Below are 23,488 nucleotides of genomic sequence, written 5' to 3'. Positions count from 1 at the left end.
AAGTGGGGGGGGTGGGGAGAGAAGTGGGGGGGGTGGGGAGAGAAGTGGGGGGGTGGGGAGAGAAGTGGGGGGGGGTGAGGAGAGAAGTGGGGGGGGAGAGAAGTGGGGGGGGAGGGTGGGGAGAGAAGTGGGGGGGAGGGTGGGGAGAGAAGTGGGGGGGAGGGTGGGGAGAGAAGTGGGGGGGAGGGTGGGGAGAGAAGTGGGGGGGAGGGTGGGGAGAGAAGTGGGGGGGGTGGGGAGAGAAGTGGGGGGGGTGTGGGGAGAGAAGTGGGGGGGGTGGGGAGAGAAGTGGGGGGGTGGGGAGAGAAGTGGGGGGGGTCGGGTGGGGAGAGAAGTGGGGGGGGTCGGGTGGGGAGAGAAGTGGGGGGGGGTTGTGGGGGGAGAGAAGTGGGAGGGTGGGGTGGGGAGAGAGGTGGGGGGGTGGGGTGGGGAGAGAGGTGGGGGGGTGGGGTGGGGAGAGAAGTGGGGGGGGGTGGGTGGGGAGAGAAGTGGGGGGTGGGGAGAGAAGTGGGGGGGTGGGGAGAGAAGTGGGGGGGGTGGAGTGGGGAGAGAAGTGGGGGTGGGTGGGGAGAGAAGTGGGGGGGTGGGGTGGGGAGAGAAGTGGGGGGGTGGGGTGGGGAGAGAAGTGGTGGGGTGGGGAGAGGTGGGGGGGGTGGGGTGGGGAGAGAAGTGGGGGGTGGGGTGGGGAGAGAAGTGGGGTAGTGGGGTGGGGAGAGAAGTGGGGGGGTGGGGTGGGGAGAGAAGTGGGGGGGTCGGGTGGGGAGAGAAGTGGGGGGGGGTGGGTGGGGAGAGAAGTGGGGGATGGGGAGAGAAGTGGGGGGGTGGGGAGAGAAGTGGGGGGGGTGGAGTGGGGAGAGAAGTGGGGTGGGGTGGGGAGAGAAGTGGGGGTGGGTGGGGAGAGAAGTGGGGGGGTGGGGTGGGGAGAGAAGTGGTGGGGTGGGGAGAGGTGGGGGGGTGGGGTGGGGAGAGAAGTGGGGGGTGGGGTGGGGAGAGAAGTGGGGTAGTGGGGTGGGGAGAGAAGTGGGGGGGTGGGGTGGGGAGAGAAGTGGGGGGGTCGGGTGGGGAGAGAAGTGGGGGGGGTTGTGGGGGGGAGAGAAGTGGGAGGGTGGGGTGGGGAGAGAGGTGGGGGGGTGAGGTGGGGAGAGAAGTGGGGGGGGTGGGTGGGGAGAGAAGTGGGGGGTGGGTGGGGAGAGAAGTGGGGGGGGTGGGGTGGGGAGAGAAGTGGGGGGGGGGTGGGGAGAGAAGTGGTGGGTGTGGAGAGAAGTGGGGGGTCGGGTGGGGAGAGAAGTGGGGGGAGTGGGGTGGGGAGAGAAGTGGGGGGTGGGGAGGTGTGGGGTGGGGAGAGAAGTGGGGGGGAGGGGGAGAGACAGGGGGGTGGGGAGAGACAATGGGGGGGTGGGGAGAGACAATGGGGTGGGGTGAGATAATGGGGTGGGGAGACTGGGGGGTGGGAGTTGGGAAAGGGTGGGGAGAGACAGTGGAGGGTGGGGAGACATGGTGGGGGTGGGGAGAGACAGTGGGTGGTAGAGGGTGGGGAGAGACTGGGGGGGTGGGGAGGGACATTGGGGGGGTGGGGAGAGATCGTGGGGCTGGGGAGAGACAGTGGGGGGTGGGGAGAGACAGTGGGGGGTGGGGAGAGACGGGGTGGGGGGAGACAGTGGGGGGGGTGGGGGTGGGGAGAGACAGTGGGGGGGTGTTGGGTGGGGAGAGACAGTGGGGGGGGTGTTGGGTGGGGAGAGACAGCGGGCGGATGGGGAGACATTGGGGGAGGGGTGGGGAGTGACGGGGGGTTGGGAGAGACAGTGGGTGGGGGGAAAACGGGGTGTTGGGAGAGAGTGGGGGGGGAGAGAGACTGGGGGGTGGGGAGAGACAGTGGGGGGGGTGGGGAGAGACAGTGGGGGGGTGGGGAGAGACAGTGGGGGGGTGGGGAGAGACAGTGGGGGGGTGGGGAGAGAGACTGGGAGGGGATGGGGAGAGACTGGGAGGGGAGGGGGGAGAGACAGTGGGGTGGAGGGGGAGAGACAGTGAGGGGGAGGAGGGAAAAGACAGTGGGGAGACAGTGGGGGGTCAGGGTAGGGAGAGACTGGAGGGGGGGTGGGGAGAGATGGGGGGTGGGGAGAGACAGTGGGGGGGGTGGGGAGAGACAGTGGGGGGGAGAGACAGTGGGGGGGGTGGGTTGAGACAGTGGGGAGAGTGGGGGGAGAGACTGGGGGTGGGGAGAGTGGGGGTGGGGAGAGACAGTGGGGGGGAGAGACTGGGGGGGTGGGGTTGGGGAGAGACGGTGGGGGTTGGGGAGAGACGGTGGGGGTTGGGGAGAGACAGTGGTGGGGGGTGACAGTGGGGGTGGGTGGGGAGAGACAGTAGGGGGGTGGTGGGGGGGAGAGACAGTGGGGGGGTGGGGAGAGAGCAAGAATATAAAGGGGTGAGTGGGGATTGTATACTGGGTTATCCCATTACCAGTTGATCATTGTGGGAGGATAAGAACTCTTCCTGAGCTGGGATTAAGCACGAGATAATTATGATTTATAATTGTTCTGAATTTCATAACGTGAAAGCCCCCTCCTTAATATCAATCCCATATCCCTTCATATTTACGAGACACCCAGAATCAATTACAATCTGAAAATCACAACATCTGCATGAAACCCAATGAGTGCAAGTTTTAATCATTCGATGGTGATTGATCGATTAATTCAAATCTGAGAGATGGAAAGGATGGATTTTTATTAGCCAATGATATCAATGGAGATGGAGAATGTGCATTGGTGTAATCCCATGATCTAACAGCAGCACAATGGGCCCAGGGTTAAATGGCATATTCATATCCAAATGCAATTACCGAGCAGTATTATTTAAAATACTGTCCTTACACATTTAATACTGATCACATGTTAGAGCACGTACATGGATTATGATGCTAAAAGTCAATTAACCATCAGAGGCAGTAACCTAGGGTCGAGATCATTTCTGTGCAAATTAGTATGTTATAATTTTTTTTTTAATTGACAGGGCAGAGTAATGTTCAGGAATTTCTATTTCAAGCAGATATATTCCAAGCTGGGCAGCTGCCTGCAAATGCCTTGCCGGAGACAAAAATGCCCACTGTTTATGTTAAAACTATCACCATCATATTCAGGGTAATTAGCCTCCCAGTCATTAGTTTACTTTCAAGTAGTGAACGAAAGAACAGTCAGCTGACAACTTGGCTGTTTCATGTTAAGGGCCACAGCTGGAGAGACTGATCACAAACAGTGCCTAACATGTAACACTAAAATTAGTCAATCTCGAACACAAACACCCCTAAAGGTTGGTATTCAGGTATTCATGTATGGACCAAACAGGATGGAAACTCACATGAGCTAACAACAACACTGCTCTGTACCAGGATGTTAACATTTTATTGAGGCTTTCAACAAGTCAGGTACAGGATTAGGATACAAGAGCAATCATATCAGTAGAACTGGGGATACTGTTACAAAATAAATGAGGTATTCAGTACTTAGCGTAGTATTGCAACTAAATTTGAAAACAATGTCTTCTAAGGCTTAATCTTAAGAACAGGAAACTGGTAAAAGATTGAAGAGCAGAGAGAATCCCGAGCCATGATGCTATTTGTGGAGACATGGGCAAACACAATTGGAAGAAGCCTTGATTGCAACAGGGACCTTGCATTACACACACTTCACACCCAATGCCGAGAAGCTCCTACATTTGGAAGCCAGCTCCAACTGATGGACTAGGTCCATTGGGGAGGGGATACAGGACGGTAAAACGAGTTCCCATGCTTGGTAGGATTTGGAAATCATCCTATCACAAGAGTGTAAAGCTAAATTAGTCAGAATTTGTCTGACGACTGTCATGGCAATGTGCTATTTGATTCGCCTTCCTCTGCCATACAGCTGTCATGCCAGAACAGTCCTGGCCACACACTTGCTCATGGACCCTGACCAACCACAACAACCAGAGAGAAATTGACAGGATAAGCAAAAGTTTGGTTACTCATCCCCAGTTAATCTCCAGATATCTAAATGAATGATTTGGGAGAACAGGCAGTACATTTCTTTATTTAATACAGGCAGCTTCAGCTGACCACCTCTGAGCACGTAAGCAGAGTTTAGTGGATCTGAAGATAATCCATCAGACAATGGAGGCACACATTTCGAAGATCGCAACAATATGGTCTTTCGAACAGCTGTACATCACAAACAGCATATACTAACCAGAAATTAAGACATCTAAAATATAAAAGTTATCAACTTCCATTTATCTTTTCTTTTATTGATAGTTAAATTTTATTCCGTTTCCAACACAATGGAAACAACAGTGGAAACAAAAGTGAATAAACACAGTGCCTGAATCATCACTGAACAGTTTATACCTAAAGCCAGGTTACTGGAAATGCTCCGCTGATTAAAAAAACCTGCAGGAAGTGATGCCCATTTCACATCTCGAGGTTCAAACTCAATTTTGGGGGCAGAGTGGTAAACAGAGGAGAAGCCATTTTGTTGGAAACCAAAGTGTGGGAGGAGGTGAGGTTGTGCGTGGAGCTCCACTGTCACTGCTAGCCTTTGGTTGATGGAACCTTAGCCCAGGTCTGAGTATAAATACCGCAGACCAACTGCAGTGTGTGGAGGGGTTGTGAAACAGGTACATTTGGAAAAAGGCAACATTCAGGTAATTAATTGCTGCAGCGATGTTTTCTCCTGTGCCAGTTTAACATGCAATGCTCAAAAAGGGTTGAAGATTTATACTGCAGCTTCACATGAAAGGTCTGACTCATGTTCCACCCCTCCTCAAAACCAATAAGCAAACCACAAGGTGCAGTTAGAAATTAACTCTGGCTCTTCCAGCTACTTCTGGATCTAGGTAGCACAAGGTAACAAGAATACACATACCTTTCATGAACACTGAAACATTTAAAATCATTGATTTAAGTGGGCTTTTCTTTCAGTGCCGCCATCTGATCCAATCAAAATTGGTACATCAAAACTAAAAACAGTTCTTAAAGGGAAACTGCTTGGAACCAGTGATCAGCATAAAGTCTGTACACCTATATATAAATGACACAAAAGGAATACCTATAAAAAAGTAAAACTCAAATTAAAAGGATAAATAGAAGAAACTACACTGTCTAGTTTCACTTTCCACTGTCATTGTGTAACAGAGTGTCTAAGCAGTTCTAAAGTTTTTTTTCGTTTTTTTCTTTTTACTCATTATTCTACAGTGGCCTCATTACAAAACAAAAGTCTGCTGAAATGAACAGAGGAACAGAAATATACTTCACAAATTCTTTATACAACACATAACAGTTCTCTAATTTATTGCTATAATTCTCTAAAGAGTCCCTCTGCATTTTAAATAAAGAATGTCAAGTATATTTATATTTACAAAAGTTCTGGCCTTGTGATATGTAGCCCATTCTTCCCATTCTCAATTTGTGCTAATTTTCTCATAATATACAGCTTGCCATGCAGTAGAAATGTAACTTGTTCCAAACACAGCTTTAAACCACTGCAAATTATTCACCCTGATCTGGTTCTGCTAATTGACACATTGCATCCTCACAATTCCTTCACTGGTACCTAATTGTTGGTTCAATCAGCATTTGGTCAATTTACCATAGAGATTAAAAACAAAATGATGAACTGAGGTTATTTTCCCACAACACTCGAAATGTGCTCTTTAGACAGGGACTGAATCCCATAAAATTAATTTTGTGAGATTACTTTGCTGAGTTCAAGTAAAAGGATCCATCCTGACCGGTCTTGACTCAAAGTGGCTCCCTGTAGTGTGCATGTCTGCATCAAATTAGCAAAATTCATTTTTTAATTTTTAAAAAGACATTATTACATTGATAACTATAGGGCTTTTCTGCAAACAGGAATGGTTTTAAAAGCTTTCACTTTTTTTCCTCTTTGCTAAGTTTTTAGTGTTAAGTCTTGTAACAGGAAATGGGAACGTCTGTGCGGGGCACGGCACAATAAGAGCTATCATGTTATAAACAGACAGCTCCCATTTATTGGTCTGCTCAAGCCGTATAGACTATGCTCAAAAGCAATTTGAACATTTGCCTCAGTTAGACTGTATGATAAAGAATGGATTTGCACCTTTTTTTGCACCCAATGGTAGCCCAATGAATGAAAAATTGAGATTTTTTTTAAGCTTGGGAGGTCCATTAGGCCAAAAGTTCACCACAAGAAGTGTTGCATCTTGCTCCAGTAACCAGCGACCACATCTAACAATTCTTGACAATTGGTTTTCTAGTCTGCTATATGGAATTTTTATTGGATGTTGAAAGTAAAGTCTATTGAGGTCTGCCCTTCCCGACTCAAGACTAACTCACTGCCGGAATTTTCCAAAGCTGCAAGAATTATGCTTTTTGACTGCAAAATTGCAAATGCCACTCCATTATTTAACTAAGCCACAAATTAGGGAACCACAGATGTGCTGGTTTATCACGATGCTAGAATTTATCAGCAAAGTCTGGGAAGTATTGAGATGTGGATGAAACCATCAAGGTAAATTGCAGAACTGGTTTGAGACTGGAATGGTCTCTTCTGTTTGTGTGGAAACAAGGAACTGCAGGTGCTGGTTTACATAGAAAAAGACACCAAGTGCTGGACCAACTCAGTGGGTCAGGCAGTATCTCCAGAGGACATGGACAGGAAACGTTTTGGGTTGAGATCCTTCTTCAGACGGATTGTGGTAGAGGGAGAAAGCTGGAAGAGGGGTTGGGGCGGGACAGAGCTTGGCAAGTGATAGGTGGATATAGGTGAGGGGGCTTTTAAGTTCCAACTTTCTCCCCCCGACCGCAATGAGTCTGAAGAAGGGTCCCAACCCAAAATGTGGACTGCCCATGTTCTCCAGAGATGCCGCCTGACCCACTGAGTCACTCCAGCAGTTTGTGTCTTATTCTGATTGTGTCCTGACTTTACTAGGGATGAGTATGAGTGGAGGCCAGGAAAGAGGAAAAAAGAAGCAACCGCATTGCAAAACTGATGGTCAAGGTCCTCTCTTCAAAATATTTTGTTTGAAAATCATGCTGATAGGATAGCATTGTCAGAGGCTGGAGAGGGAAAGGGGAGCCTGCAGGTTGTGTGATAGGAGTCAGTTCTGCAGCATGATAGAGGAGAGGAGCTGTATTCCGGTCCAGCAATGGTCAACTGTTGCTCTGTGGGTCTACACTGCCACCCTACTCCAGTGTAACCACTGGCATTTGGTGCTAATTCATTCTTTTAGCTATCAATGATTACTGTAACAATGTGCTTGCCAGGGCTCAGTGCACAGCCACCCCACAAAGGCTCTTTTAACTCCTCCACTGAAAGACACAGGTTCCCTGGTCATTTTTAAAGCTTTTATTTAAATTTATCTTGAATGAAGGAAGCTGCCTGCATCTAGGACTCCACCAGAGTCCCTTTTACCAACCACTTGAAGGTGTGAATGACAAGTAGAGCCTAACCTGAACTTTGCTCTTCCTGCACAGTAGGAAGGCACTGAACCGCTGCAAAAAAAAGATATTCACTGTACTCAGGTACACGTGACAATGGACCACTGGAGGTTTCAGCATCAATCTCTGCCCTCCCTTCCAACCAGGTTCTGAGTGATGCTGAGTCCTTCATCTCCTGCTGCTGTGTTCCTCCCACAGCACCGGCAGCAACTGACGTGATCACGCTGCATCACTTCTCACTCTGCTTTACCTTAATACACAAATTATGTCTCAACTGACTTCAAAACTATTTCAAAAGTATCTTAAGAGGTCAACTAATTCATGCAGTGTCCGCCTCCCTTCACCCCCATCTGTGTGAAATAGGCTTCCCTTTGCTCGATGTAGATTGCTTGCTCTTTACACTTTTATTAACATGATGTAAAATTAAGCAGGTTCAGCTACAAATTCGTTAAGCAACTGCAACAGGATGCAACAGAGCTGCTGGGTGGAGTGGGAAAATATTGTATACGTCACCCCTCTTTTGATACCTTTAACTCTTCCCCCCCCCCCCACCTAGCTGTCAAATTTTAACAAAGCAGCATCATTTGTGGTCTTTCTAACAATCAGATCTACATCCACCATTATTGTTTGTAGAATTTCCAAGAAAATGTACGGGTTAATTGCTGCTTTATATCACAAACAGAGAGCAACTTTGCGCAGTACTTGACCAGATGCACTGTACTTTTCACAGTACTAGACCAGATGCACTGTACTTTGCACAGTACTAGACCAGATGCACTGTACTTTTCACAGTACTAGACCAGGTGCACTGTACTTTGCACAGTACTAGACCAAGTGCACTGTACTTTGCACAGTACTAGACCAAGTGCACTGTACTTTGCACAGTACTTGACCAGATGCACTGTACTTTTCACAGTACTTGACCAGGTGCACTGTACTTTTCACAGTACTAGACCAGATGCACTGTACTTTGCACAGTACTTGACCAGATGCACTGTACTTTGCACAGTACTAGACCAAGTGCACTGTACTTTGCACAGTACTAGACCAGGTGCACTGTACTTTGCACAGTACTTGACCAGATGCACTGTACTTTGCACAGTACTAGACCAGATGCACTGTACTTTTCACAGTACTAGACCAGGTGCACTGTACTTTGCACAGTACTAGACCAAGTGCATTGTACTTTGCACAGTACTAGACCAGATGCACTACTTTTCTCCCCCAAAATGATTTGGATTATGAAGACCAAGTGCAGACAAACAGATGGGGCACAGCGTGCGCCTCAATAAACACATCGCACCTTTGGAAAGCATCTCCAATCAAAGGTTTTGGAAATTATCTAAAGTTTTCAAACTTCAAACTGCTGAATACATTGTGCAAACATCAAAGGCTATTTGCTTGCATTTTAAGGTTAAAAAAAACAGAAGACAGAATTTCATAGTTAGTGATTCAGAATAATTATAATAAAAAAACAGACATTCAACAGATGAATAAATAATGTAGTAACGAAATATATGACTCAACATTTGGACCACGGCACAAATCCATAAGTTATGCAAGGTTGTAACAGTAAAGAAAATGAAAAACATCTTTTGTTTAAAAAAAAAAACTTCAGTGGACAGTAAACTTTGAATACTTCAAAACTTGATATTCCCTTTGGAAATAAACCATCAACAAAAAACTTAATCTCCAAGCTCTGTCATGGGACCTGCACAGGGGACTGTGCCCGGCTGCACTGAAGCCAGTGTCCACCTGCTGGTATGCTCAGAGCAGCAAAGGCTAGGTCAAGGGGAAGGGGCTGGAGTGAGAGACTTTCAATGCACGCTGCCACCGTGATATCACTTCTTTATAGGATATTCCTTTCTGTTCATTAGCCATAATTACACTGCTTGCATTCTGCCATCTTCTGAGCTACATGTTGGAAGGTGGGAGTTTGTGGTGCAGAGAACAGGGGCATTTCATTAAATAATACTAATGCATGCTATCTTCCCAGTGTTCCAGCAAGTCACGAGAGTTATACATTGCCACCCACTCTGAAACAAGAGACCAACCTGTAATGGATTGGATTCAGAAAGAGTCATCAAGAAAATTGGTCTTTAGTGATCCTTTTAAAAGTTTTTTGATTAAAAATCAATAACAACAATTTACTAAACTAAAGGCAAAAAAAAGGCAGAAAATATTTGATTATAATTTGGCTCCCTTCCCACCCCGCATAAAACAACTAAAATACAAAAAAGTGTCATACAGTAACAGAAAACCTTATCTTCCATTCACACACCCACTGTGTATTTAATTTTATAATTACACAAAACTGCTACAGTAGGATTCAGAACCTTCTTGCTACAGGGAAACCAGTGTCCCAACACCTTACTATAGGTGCTGGCAATACTACCAAAATGTGTCACATCATCCGAGAAGTCAAGACTTTGAACGACAAGACTCTGTCTTGCAGGTTTGGTGCAGAGGATGGAGGTGAGAGGTAAGGGAGATGGGACCTTTGGCAGGTCTGGTTACTGAGCAGCAGCCTGCTGGCACACGGACAAGATGAGCAGACAGAACTGATACGGATTCTGGCTGCCAACAGCAGACAAAAGCAAGGCGTGATATCTGGAAAATACCTCGTCAGTTCCTCAGCAGGTTTAGCTAGAACTAGTCACAAGCAACTACTGGAAAAGCAAAAAACTGCAGATTAAATCAGAGACCAAATCAGCAAATGCTCAGCAGATCAGACAGCAACTATGGCGAGAGAAGAGTTAATGTTTCAGGGTGATGATTTTTCAAGGGAACGTATGAGAGCCACAGATGTGAAACAGTAACTCCATAGTTGCCATTCAACCTACTGCGTACTTCCGGCATTTCTGGATTTACCAAAAGCAACTAATCTATACTTGGATTTTTACGGCATCAATGTACCTTTATAGATTAACACCAGTATTTACATCTGCTTGGCTTAAAAGAACCTGCTGATCTGTGTGTCATACAGGGCTACAAACTCACTCTCACCAGATCTTGGTTTGTGTGTGCACCATGCTGAGATAGAATGCCAGTAATACACACAACTCCCCTCCGTTTGTCACTCAGCTTTTTAACTGGTTCCTTAATTCAGAAAAAGAATAATTCTGTACATGCTGTAAAATCATTGCGGATAAGGTATATTTTAAAAGTCTAATTTGCAAACTTTTCAAGGGGATTCGTTCTGAAGAAGGGTCACGGTAATCTTTATTCTTCTCATCCCTTCTCCCAACATGAAATGCTCCAATCAGTACTGATAGAAGAGAGAGTGGAACAGCTATTGTGTGGTGTATGCACTCCAAGAAAGAGTTTACTGGACTGTGGCACAAAGCCACAGCACAATGCCTCAGAACAGACTAACCATCAGACCACTGGTACTGCGGAAAGGCAGAACAAGCACATAAACTCTTTCAATCTCACCAGCCAGGGAGAGTTCAACTGGCAGATTCCTCCCTCGTCTCTTGAGACCAGTGTATTACAAAAAAAGCAAGGTGAAACACTGACAAAACTAGAGCCTCGAGCAAGGGGCATCAAGTAACTGTTGATAACCCCCTTGTGAGATATCTAAGTGGTGAAAAATCAGGACATTTTTGCCTCCCTACTCTCTCTCCTCCCATCCCCGATACTTGCCCCCCGTAATCTCTGAAGCAACAATCAAAGCATAGTTGTGCTATGGAGAATGTAGTCACCAATTAAAATTTACCATTAAAGCAACCTCAGAGTGTGTATTTCAACACAACTGCTTTAGATTCCTAAGCCCCACACAGTGTGAGTGGAGAGGTGGATTGGTGGTGGAGGGGGGGGGGGGTGTAGGAGGTGTGGAGAAGAGAACAGTGTGAGGCAGGAAGGGGTCATAAACATGGTTTAAAATTTTAAATCAAGAAAATCTAAAGTTGACCTAAAAGTAAATAGAAATTCTACTCGGCATTCTGGGTACCATCTACAGAGTTTTTCTTAGTTTCCTGCACAGAACTGTCCTGTACGGCAGTGAAGTCTGTTGAATTTCTCGTGCTCGCCTCGACGTTTATGAGCTGTGGGCAGGGTTCAGTTCCCTCAGTTGCAGCCTCCTCCTTGGCTTTCTTCCTCTTCTTCTTTGGGCTTCCAGTGGTGTCTCCCTCAGAGTGGGGCATTGGCATGCCAACACCATGCGGAAGGAACATGGAAGGGTATATTAATCCAGCAGGCATACTGTGCAGCAGGAATGGGTTGAAGGGTAACGCGTTGCTGGTGGTGACTCTGGCTTCTGCAGAGTCAGGGAAAGATGAACTCGGACCTGGTTTCTCTCGTGACAAAGATCCATCCTCGTGTTTCCATGACTCGGCAGCACTCTGCTGTTCACTGCCTTTATTCGCTTTAGAGGAAACACTTGTCAACGTAGACGTACATGAAGTGCTGGTATTTGACATCATCGATGGGCTGTTCAACAATCCCCCTACGCCAAACACATGCGACATCCCAGCCATCCCAGGGAGCATCATGGGCAACATGTTCAGGCTGTTCTTGCCGTCCTCTCCCGAGGGGACAGCAGCAAATCCCGCCGGGAATCCCATCAGCCCGGCCAGCTGGAGGTTATGAATGTTTCTCAGGTTCTGAAGGCTCACGAGATCCATCCCAGCGATGAGCCCGTTCATGAACATTGGTCCCATTGCCGAGGCGGTGTCACCCATAATGCCGCCAGGTTTGACCATCTCACTCCGCGGTCTCCGTCCCCGCTTCCTGGCACCGGTCTCTTTCACCACCGGCACCGTCAAGATGCGGCCAAACTTGTTCTCCGGCAGAAAGCCCTGCAGACCAAAGCAAAACGTAATAGATGAGTGTGGCAGCACCTCAAGACTCTAGGCAGAGATGCACCTCAAAGCTCATCAATAGTAAACCAGAAGGCAGACTCCTGCTTTCTGTACTTTGCCTCGATGTATTGTTTGTAACATCATGGCATGGGGTGCAGACGAAGATCCCGCGTGTAGCTGTCGGATATGGTCTCCACTCTTTCCCACCTCCACATTCCTGGGCCTTTAATATCAAGCCCACTTGAAGAAACCAACCCAATGCGGTGGAGTGGGAATTCAGCCAGAGAGAGGATCATGTCAATATTTCCAGGCATTAGTGTTTGGTGTGAAAAGAGTGCAAGGAGGCTACAATTGGAGAGAGATTGACTCCATGAATGGGCAAGGGAACATAGGAAAAACAATGTGGAGAAGTGTCATCCACTAGGAAAAATGAGTAAGCCAGGGGACCATTTAATTGGTGAGAGTTTGAATAGTGTTGGTATTCAGAGGGACCTGGGAGACCTTGAACACAAATCACTGAAAGTTAACCTATGGACTCAACAGAAACGAGGAAGGTAGCAGCATGTTGGTGTTTAATTCAGGCAGGATTCCAGTCTGAGAGCAGAGTCCTTCAGTGATATGGGCTTAGTGCAGGAGCAAGATCAAAGCCAATGCTACCGAACAGTGAAGCAGCCTAACTGCATCTCCCACCATGTTTTGTCTATGCCTGTCTCCCGTCCGAGTGACTCATAGACAAAACATGTGACTCATAGACACGCCCGTCTGAGTGAGTCATCTCCCGCCCCTCCAGCGCACACACCCGTCTCAGTGACTCCCATCTCCCACCCCCTCCAAAGCACACACCCGTCTCAGTGACTCCCATCTCCCACCCCCTCCAGAGCACACACCCGTCTCAGTGACTCCCATCTCCCGCCCCCTCCAGCGCACATACCTGTCTAAGTGACTTACCGAGTGCTTCACGATTTCCGCCCACTCGGGTGCGACAGCGTACTCTGGGTTTGCGTCCAGCCATCTTGCCAGCTCCTTCATCAGTGGTGCCATCGCGCCCCCCAGCTGGGAAACACACAGACACATCCTCATGGACATTTGTGTAGGTGCACACTGACCCCCCTCCACCTCGGCAGTGGCCTCCATTCCCCCAGACCACGACCACCCCCTTTTCACGACCACCATCCCTCACTGTGAAGGGCCAGTCCCACTTAGGCGATTTTTTTAGGCGACTGCCGGTGACATTCATAGTCGTAACAGGTCGCCGAAAAACCGGCGACTGGACCCCCTACGACAATGTTTACGATAAGCTACAACAACCTACCACCTAGTCGACGGCAAGCTACGGCAACCCAATCGTCATGACTTAGGACGTCCACCTATGACTGAGCCTACGACAACCTACGATCACGCAGGTGACAACCTACGACAACTGAAGTCAACCTACGTCTACCTGCAACAAGCTACAGCCCTGTCGGCGATAACTGAAGACAATTAACGTCATTTTGGCCTCTGGTTTTGACGCCAGTACCTGTCGCCGGTTGACGTAGGTAGTTACCAATGGAATTCACCGAAGTCAGCACCGGCGACAACCTACGTCACCTCACTCCAACAGCATCTACATCAGGAGTCGTCAAGCTGCGATCATTGGCGTCAAAATAACAGTCGCAAAAATTTTAAACATCTCAAAATCCTGCGGCGACCAGAAAAATGCTACGACTCTTTAGGGACGACTCACGACCGTACAGGCAACACCCCAGCGACCATGTGCTGACAGCCTCGTCGCCTGTAGTCGCCTAAACAATTGCCTGTGGGACAGGCCCTTGACTTTCCCACCTCCCCTAGCCCTGACTCCCCACCTCCCCTAGCCCTGACTCCCCACCTCCCCTAGCCCTGACTCCCCACCTCCCCTAGCCCTGACTCCCCACCTCCCCTAGCCCTGACTCCCCACCTCCCCTAGCCCTGACTCCCCACCTCCTCTAGCCCTGACTCCCCACCTCCTCTAGCCCTGACTCCCCACCTCCCCTAGCCCTCTCCCCACCTCCCCTAGCTCTGACTCCCCAACTCCCCTAACCCTGACTCCCCACCTCCCCGTGCCCTGACTCCCCACCTACCCTAGCCCTGACTCCCCCACCTCCCCTCACCCTGACTCCCCCATCTATCCTAGCCCTGACCCAACCTCCCCGTGCCCTGACTCCCCCACCTACCCTAACTCTGACTCCCCCACCTTGTATGCCTTATATGTTTTGAAGAAAGTAGAAACAAGGAACTGTGGGTGCTAGTGTATAAAAAAACACAGTGCTGGAAAAACTCTGCAGACCAGGCAGCATTTCTGGAGAACATGGATAGTAACGTTTCGGGTCGCGGCCCATCTTCAGACTGATTCTCAGAGGAAAGAAAGTTGGAAGAGAGAAGGGGCAGGACAAAGCCTGGCAGATAATAGATTGATGCAGGTGAAATAAATCATATTATTCAAAAAATATGCGTTCTCCTAGATTTTTTGTGTGTGCTGAATCGAACAGCTACTGTCACCTTCGCCCAGACCTGCTCACTTGCCAGAGTCCATGTTCCTCGAGCACCACTACAGACTAGGATGGTCTTGTCCAACTGAAGTGAAGTGTCTGTGGAGGAAGCTTTCAGACATTGTGCCCATGGTTAAATAAGCTTCAAGGCATCAGGGAAAGAGATAAAGCTGACCCACAAGTTAGTGCCCTAAACTGGGGAAGGGGGATTTAGATAGTTTGACAGGTGTTGCATTTTGGGACGTCTAACAAGGGCAGGACTTACACAGTGAATGGTAGGCCTCTGGGTAGTGTTGTAGAACAGAGGGATCAAGGAGTGCAGGTACATGGTTCCTTGAAGGTCGAGTCGCAGGAAGATAAGGTGGTCAAAAAGGCTTTTGGCACATTGGCTTTCATCAGTCAGAGTATTAAGTATAGAGGTTGGGAGGTCATGTTGCAGTTGTGTAAGACGTTGATGAGACCGCATTTTGAATATTGTGTTTAGTTCTGGGCACCATGTTATAGGAAAGATACTGTCAAGCTTGAAAGGGTTCAGAGAAGATTTACGAAGATGTTGCCAGGACTAGAGGGTGTTGAGCTATCGGGAGAGGTTGAGTAGGCTGGGTCTCTATTCCTTGGAGCGCAGGAGGATGAGGGGAGATCTTATAGAGGTGTATAAAATCATAAGAGGAATAGATCGGGTAGATGCACAGAGTCTCTTGCCCAGAGTAGGAGAATCGAGGACCAGAGGACATAGGTTCAAGGTGAAGGGGAAAAGATTTAATAGGAATCTGAGGGGTAACTTTTTCACACAAAGAGTGGTGGGTGTATGGAATAAGCTGCCAGATGAGGTAGTTGAGGCTGTGCTTGACAGGTACATGGATAGGACAGGTTTGGAAGGATATGGACCAAGCGCAGGCAGGTGGGACTCGTGTAGCTGGGACATGTTGGCCAGTGTGGGCAAGTTGGGCCGAAGGGCCTGTTTCCACGCTCTATCACTCTATGATGCTGTTCAGGCTCCAATGCCTATCCCAATGAGGACCTCAGCTTTAGATAAATGAACCATCCCCATTACTCTTAATTTAACCACTCAGCAGACTGAGCCCTGCCACAATCTTGTCACATAATCTTACCTTCCTTCCACTTCCCTGATGCACGACAGGCACCCTTTCCTCCCCAGTCAGCGAGTTGATGTCCAGTTTACTGGGATCCTTGCAGCGATGCCTCCTTTGCTTTGGTCGCTCCGAAAGGCCATGTAAAATAGCCGTGCAATTCTGCCACAGAAATACAACCATGAGATAGTCTGGCCTTGTGTTGCACAGGATGCATAAGAAGCTGTTCATTTGGTAGTTTACAGATCTTTCCTGCCTCTCCTAAGATGATGACCATTGCACAGTTACTGCTGTTCTCTTGCACCACGGTGTGTGGCCACAAGACAATTTAGTCAGCTACTCGTGTGGTGCAGGCCAATAACTGCAGACAACTGCACCTCCAATGGATATTTGTGGACACAGTGATGAAGACGATGCATGCTAATTCACTGTGGAAGCTCACTGCCTTGTCAGTGAAGGACAAGTGATGCATCATGTCACCACTTGTGTGGCTCTCACCAAACATGATGCTCACCCAGACGGTGGGGATCAGGGCACATGAAGGTTGGCAGGTTGCTCCTCAGAGACAGCACAGCGTGAAGGAACAATGACAAGGTACTCACGGGAGCAAGGTTGGACACATCCATGGTGTAGGTGGGATGCTGCCTTAGCCACTCAATCAGACTCTTGTTTTTCGCTTCCTCCTCGTTTCCCGGTTGCTGCTTTCCCTGCGGGAGTTTAATCAACATGCCGGCCATGTTGTCGGTGGTGTGAGCTACCCCAGAGAAAAGCTGCGTCGACAGGCTGCTCTCCTTCATTAAAAACAGAACCTCTAATGAGAATCATGCAGCCATTCGGCCCTGCAAGCTCGTGCTGTTCGGGCTCTCTGAAAGAACATTTGTGCTCGCTCCCACGGCCAGCTTTCACTCCAAAATACTTGCGATTTCCCTTTCTCCTAATCAGGACTAGAAGACCACCACTCAGCCCTGAGCTGCCCTATCTTTACACGGTCACGGATAAGCTGACTGGAATTTCAGCTCCATCCGCCTTGGTAACCTTTCACCTCTTGCTTTCCAAGGCTATATCCACTTTTGCCTTAACATATTCAGAGGTCATCGCATTGGAGTGTACCTATCACATCACTCACTCCTCTCCAAACCTTCCGCCTATGGTCATAAATGTATGGACTGTATCTTACTGAGCGTATGTTACTGAGTGTATGTTATTGAACGTGTGTTACTGAACGTGTGTTACTGAACGTGTGTTACTGAGTGTATGTTACTGAGTGTATATTACTGAATGTATGTTACTGAGTGTAACATTGAGGGGGGACTTGATAGAGGTTTTTAAAATTATGAGAGGGACGGACAGAGTTGACGTGGGTAGGCTTTTCCCTTTGAGAGTGGGGAAGATTCCAACAAGGGGACATAGCTTCAGAATTGAGGGACAAAGGTTTAGGGGTAACATGAGGGGGAACTTCTTTACTCAGAGGGTTGTGGCTGTATGGAATGGGCTTCCGGTGGAAGTGGTGGAGGCTGGCTCGATTTTATTATTTAAGAGAAAATTGGATAGGTATATGGATAGGAGGGGATTGGAGGGTTATGGTCTGAGTGCAGGTAGATGAGACTAGGTCAGGGAGAATGGTCGGCGTGGACTGGTAGGGCCGGACAGGCCTGTTTCCATGCTGTAGTTGTTATATGTTATATGTTATATGTATGTTACTGAGTGTATGTTACTGAGTGTTCGTTACTGAACGAGTTGCTCTCTACTTTATTTGAACCCGTCTATGAATTTCTTAACTCTCTGTTCCAGGAGGGATAAACCTCTACTGATAGCATCATGGCATAGCTGGTAGAGCCGTTGCCTCACCACGCCGGGAGACCCTGGTTTGATCCCACGCTTGGGTACTGTCTGTGTGGAGTTTGCACGTTTTCCATGACCGCGTGGGTTTCCTCTGGTCTCCTCCCACATTCCAAAGATGTGCGGGTCTGTAGGTTAATTAGTCTGTAAATTACCCAAGAAGATGGGATAACAGAACTAATGTGAATATGGGCGATCGGTGATCAGTGTGGACTTGGTGGACTGAAGTTCGGCCAGTTTCCCTGCTGTATTTCTAAACTCTAAACTTTCTCCATGTGGCATTCAGAAAGAATCGTTGTCTTGCTGCTGGATACAGTTTGAAAGACGGGACCAGTGCACAACTTCAGCAAACATGGCTTAAGCTCTTGCTGCAGACCAAGCACATACATTTGCTTATAATTTTATTCATTCAGCAGTTTCCACATAAAAACTGTCTGACTTAAATTTTCTTGCATTTAATCTTACAGAAAGAAAGAGGATAATAGTCAAGCTTCACTCTGACACAAACCTCAGTCTCCGAGATGGGGAATGTCTCAGCAAACGGTAGCACCTCCAAACAGCACAGGGTACTAAATGCACCGTACCAAGGGGTGCCTTAAGCAAGAAGAGCTTGTGCAGGAGTAATGCGCATGGGGGAAGAGGGTGAAAGTTACAAGGCTGAACAAATTAATTAAAATTTATTCACAACACATTGTTTGTTTTTAAATTATTGCATGGGGTTCCAAGTTTCTAAATCTAATGCAAGACAAAGTGGCTGCGCAACGGTAGAGCTGCTGCCTCAGTGGTAGAGACCTGGGTTCAATTCTGACTACTGGCACTGTCTGTGCAGATTTTGTATGTTCTCCCTGTGATTGCGTGGGTTTTCTCTTGGTGCTCCGGTTTCCTCCTACATCCCAAAGTTGTGCAGGTTTGTAGGTAAATTGCTCCCAGTGCGTAGGATGTGAAAGTGGGATAACATACATAGTAACTAGTGTGTGGGTGATCTATGGTTGTTGTGGATTCGGTGGGCTGAAGGGCCTGTTCCACACTGTATCGCTGAACTAAACTAGCTCATGGCGCAAAGGGGACTCAGACCAGACAGTGCTCGGTGTGATGGCAGGCTGCCCAGGGCAAGACAATGCCGTCTCCTTGCACCAATGGTTCTTGCGGCTAAGCCTGAGCAGACTGCGGGTGGCACCAGCAATGGCTGCCTCGCCCACAGTCTGTCTGTCCTTTCCTTCTTTGTGTCTGTTTTGTATGTGTTAAATGTATGTTTTTTAGTGTTCTTTAGCCTGTTTAATGTGGGGGATGTGGGGGGGGGGGGGGGAGTTGGGGAAAACTTTTTCTAATCTCTTACATCGATGGAGGTGCAATTTTTTCCGTATCGTATCTCCATCTGCACTGTGGCCTAACATCATGGAGTTGGCAGCCTGTGCTGGAGATCGACCGTAGCTCCATCGCGGGAGCCTGCGGACTTACCATCACGGAGTTTGCGATCCCTGTCGGGGGTCGCTTTGGGGCTCCAACTGTGGGAGCCTGCGGGACTTTAACCGCGGAGCCCACGGTCTCTGATTAGAGACCGACATCGGGGACTCCAAGTCACAGGAGTTTTGACCGCCCCGACACAGGGGCTTCAACTGCCCTGACGCAGGGGCTTCAACTGCCCTGACGCGGGGGATTCGATCGCCTCGAGGCGGGAGTTTCAACTGCCCTGACGCGGGGGCTTCGATCGCCCCGACGAGGGGGCTTCGACTGCCCTGACGCGGGGGCTTCGATCGCCTCGAGGCGGGAGTTTCAACTGCCCTGACGCGGGGGCTTCGATCGCTCCGACGAGGGGGCTCCGATCGCCCTGACGCGGGGGCTTCGATCGCCTCGAGGCGGGAGTTTCGACTGCCCTGATGCGGGGGCTTCGATCGCCCTGACGCGGGAGCTTCGATCACCCCGATGCGGGGGCTTCGATCGCCTCAAGGCGGGGGCTTCGATCGCCCCGACGAGGGGGCTTCGATTGCCCTGACGCGGGGGCTTCGATTGCCCTGACGAAGGGGGCTTCGATCGCCCCGACGCAGGCTTTGTTTTTAGTATGGCTGTATGGTAATTCGAATTTCACTGTACCTTAATTGGTACATGTGACAATAAACTGACCGTGAAACCTACCAGGTTCTCTGGTTTCTTCTCGTTCATGAAGAGGATGTCAACACCTTCGACGTTCTTCCGCCGCCCTCTCCTCCTGCGCAAGGTGTCGTCTCCTCTGTAGGCGCCGTTGATCACCTGTCCTGTGACGGGATGGACGAGGCCTGCCTGCAGGATCCCGGCCATGTCCGCTCTGAAACCAGCCGAAGGGTCCAGCGAGCCCAGCCTGGGGGTGCTCGCACTGATGATGACTGGCACAGAGCCAGGCACCTCTTCCGCTGCCTTGGAAAGGTCCATGGCAGTCTCCTGCCACCCATTCAAAATGATGGGCGGGCGAGTGAGGATGGAGGCAGCCTCCTCCTGGCTCTTCCTCTTTGCACCTCGATCTGTCTCAAACTCATACTTCCGTCTCCTCCTCCTCTGATCCCTCGGGAACGTCAATGCAAGTAGGCTCTCCTGCTTTCCAAGTAGAATTGCAATGTCAGCAACACTTACGACAATCTTAGTAAGAGCATAAACCCTACAGCAGTTGTGAGCAAACCATGAGAGATGCAACCCACTTTACACCGGCTGTCTCAATCAAGGCAGCTGCCAACCACCTTCAACAGACAGGAGGAACTCAGCGGGTCAGGCACCTCTCTGGAGAGAAGGAATGGGTGACGTTTTGGGTTGAGACCCTTCTTCAGGCACTGCCAACCACCTACCCCTGGCGTCACTGCCCAGGAGAGGCACCAACAAGTGGAAACTTCACAGGACCAGTCACGTCCACACTGCGGCTGTAGGACAGTGGTGTGTGTTGTGAGAGACTCACCTCCCTGTTTCTAGCACATTCAAATCTGCTGTCAAAGTGCTGCAATACTCCCCACTTGCCTGGATGAGACCATCCATGACAAGCAGTCCACTTGACAGGCACCCAGTCGTCAAAAAGTAAATGTTCACTTTCTTCTTCCCCCCCCCTCCCAAAAAAAAACCCTGGCAAAGATGGACCATGGTCACAGTCTGTGCCATCGACAGAACACACCGCACATTGCTCGGGGCTACTCTGACAGCACCGCCCAAACTTGCTGCCCCCACCACGGCACAGGAGAGGGATCACACGTGAATGGGAGCAGCAGAAACACACATCATTCTGCCTTTTAGACGTACCACGATTGCTGCTGGATTTAAATCCTGGAACTTGCTATCTTAGAGCATATGTAAATACCTTCATCAAAAGGACTGCAGAGGTTCAAGGCATCAGCTGACCACCCCATCTCAAGGTCACTAAAACTCAGCTCTGCCAGACAGCTACCTCCCTTATAGTGAGCAAATTGCAGTGCTGGTGGACTCAGTGGCTCAGGCAGCATCCATACAGGGAAATAGACAAATGACATTTACAGAAGATAGACAAGGGTCCCAACCCAAAATGTCACCTGTCCATTTCCCTCCACGGATGCTGCCTGACCTGCTGAGTTCCTTCAGCACTATTTTTTGTTGTTTAAGACTCCAGCATCTGCAGTTTCTTATGTCTTAAAAAATAAATATATATTTTTAAAGTTTCTAATTCATCTCTCACTATTCCCCTGGAGTTTCACTCATTGCAAGAGAGCACAAGATGGGGCTTGGAAACTATGCTTCTAATCTTCTGATGTTTGGTGAGAGGTCCCTACCCCGGTGGGTGGCAGTGGAGGCTAGGATTGCAATGACACCAAGGCAAAGTGTTGGGGGAGATCCTGGAGCGTGCTTGCTACATTGTTATGACAAGTATGGTCCTGGTTCTACAAGGTAGGCAGTATTGCTGGACTTGCTCAAGGAAATGAATCGGGTTGTGAGAAGCACGTATTGCGTGGAAGTAGTGATCATAGCTTTTCATATCGTTGTGAAGGTGGATGTAGAACAGTCTGGGGTAAAACAGTCAATCAGAGCAGGGTCACTGTTAACTGGGTGGGAACATGTTGAGCTGAGGTAAAGAGGAATGAATGCGTGCAACTGAGTGACCGAATCTTCAGGGCACATCTCTCTCTGTTCAAGCCCAGGCAGGAGGACGGGAGGGAAAGTTAAGTCAGTGCTCCTTGGATGACCACAAAGACTTAGCGGAAAGAGAAAAGTCAGAGGCCAGACTGTTAACACACGAGAACCACACTGATTACATAAAGTTCAGCTGGGAAACTAGAAAGGAAATAGCAGACACAGTGAGAGAGAATGGGAAAAGACTGGTAGCATCCATAAAAGGAAATCCGAAAGTATTCTGCAGGGATGTAAACAGGAAAAGCGTTGGAGGAGGAGCGGTGGGGCTTATCAGACACCAAAACGGAAATGCACAGTCTGGACCAAGTGATGCAGGCAAAACCCAAAGCGAGCTTTGATCAGCAGTACTAGCGAGCGCCACTTGAAGGCGCTGCCATCACTTTTCACCACGACTGATCATTGAGGCGGGAGGTTGTGTGCAGGACATAACCGACTGCCACTGTTCAACAAGACCTGCTGATCAATCTTCCACACATGTCAGCACCATGCCTGCATTGTCAATATAATGGGACAGCTTCGCTGGAGGCCAGTCAGTTCTGGAGCTCAGGTCTTCAGGACTACAGTCTGAATGTTGTAGTCTTTTGAGACTTTTGGATAGGCACATGAATATGCAGGGAAATGGTAGTATATGTATTATGTAGTTGGTCTTGCAGTCATGTTGGGCACAGACATTGTGTTCCTGTGCTGACCTGTTGTATGTTCTATGTTGTTGGGTGTGACAGTTTTTACAGTATCCAATGCTCACAGCCATTTCTTGAGACCATGTGGAATGAATGGAATTTACTGAAGACTGGCTTCTGTAACGATGGGATCTCAGAACACAGATGGATCAGTCAGTCCACACTTCTGGCTGAATATAGCTGTGTATCTTTCAGGAAATCAGAGCTGCACTCCTGAAAGGATACCAGAGCAACTTTCAAAAGAGAATTGAAAGGGTAAAACCTTGGTTTTGGTGAAGTGGAAGGGCAGTAGGACTAGGGTACCCAACCTGGGTTAAGTTCTGCCTACCCAGGGGGTAAATTTGAACAAATTAATAATGTTAAAAACAGTATTTTTAAATTTCCCTTTGTTGGTTGCTTTATTATGGTAGAAGTGTAAACTCAACTTACTGAACAAAACAGGGTGGGGATAAATTTTACTTTCGAAAAGTTGCCAGGGGTAAACGGGATGAAAAAGGTTGGGAACACCAGTGAAGAGCTAGGTCAGGTGTGGAACGGTCTCCTTCAGGGACATACAACTCTATACAGTATATTTCTGGTACTGTATCCATCAGACCTGTGAGCATCCCAAGGGAAGCTAAAGCTCCTGACTCCTACCTTATCACTCAACCCCTCCATTGGGGGCGTGGCTGTGTTCTGCAGCTGCGGCTCACCGGCAGTCTCTCTGTTTTTTTTGTTGTTTTTTTGTCATTGTCGTCGTTAAATGTACGTTTTGTTTTATTTTTAACTCTGTTTATGTGGGGGGTGGTGGGGGGGTTGGGGGAAACCTTTTTTCAAATCTCCTCCTCAACGGAGATGCGACCTTTACCGTGTCGTATCTCCGTTCGCGCTACGGTCTAACATCTTGGAGTCGGCCTCCAGCTGGGATCGACCTCAAAGACTCCGGTCGCAGGGCCTGGACTTACCATCTCGGAGGCTTCGGCCGTGGGCCCTGCAGACCGCAACATTGGGAGTTCGCAGGTCC

At 48.8% G+C, this 23,488-nt stretch overlaps 1 protein-coding gene across 3 annotated transcripts in view; it reads right to left on the bottom strand.

Moving 5' to 3' along the window:
- Positions 1-3,306: 3,306 nt before the first annotated feature.
- Positions 3,307-23,488, bottom strand: part of chd6 (chromodomain helicase DNA binding protein 6) — a 200,385-nt gene continuing 180,203 nt past the window's right edge. For all 3 annotated transcript variants that reach the window (XM_078418568.1, XM_078418567.1, XM_078418569.1), the window contains 5 exons: positions 19,823-20,254; positions 16,453-16,641; positions 15,872-16,012; positions 13,198-13,302; positions 3,307-12,246 (listed from right to left, as the gene is read on the bottom strand). In XM_078418568.1, the coding sequence (XP_078274694.1) occupies positions 11,380-12,246; positions 13,198-13,302; positions 15,872-16,012; positions 16,453-16,641; positions 19,823-20,254 (1,734 nt within the window). In that variant the 3' untranslated portion in view covers positions 3,307-11,379. The remainder of the gene's footprint in view (positions 12,247-13,197; positions 13,303-15,871; positions 16,013-16,452; positions 16,642-19,822; positions 20,255-23,488) is intronic.

Source organism: Rhinoraja longicauda, chromosome 22 (assembly GCF_053455715.1).
Source record: "Rhinoraja longicauda isolate Sanriku21f chromosome 22, sRhiLon1.1, whole genome shotgun sequence".
In the NCBI taxonomy this organism is placed as follows: Eukaryota; Metazoa; Chordata; class Chondrichthyes; order Rajiformes; family Arhynchobatidae; genus Rhinoraja; species Rhinoraja longicauda.
This window is presented reverse-complemented; position numbering and strand designations above follow the sequence as displayed.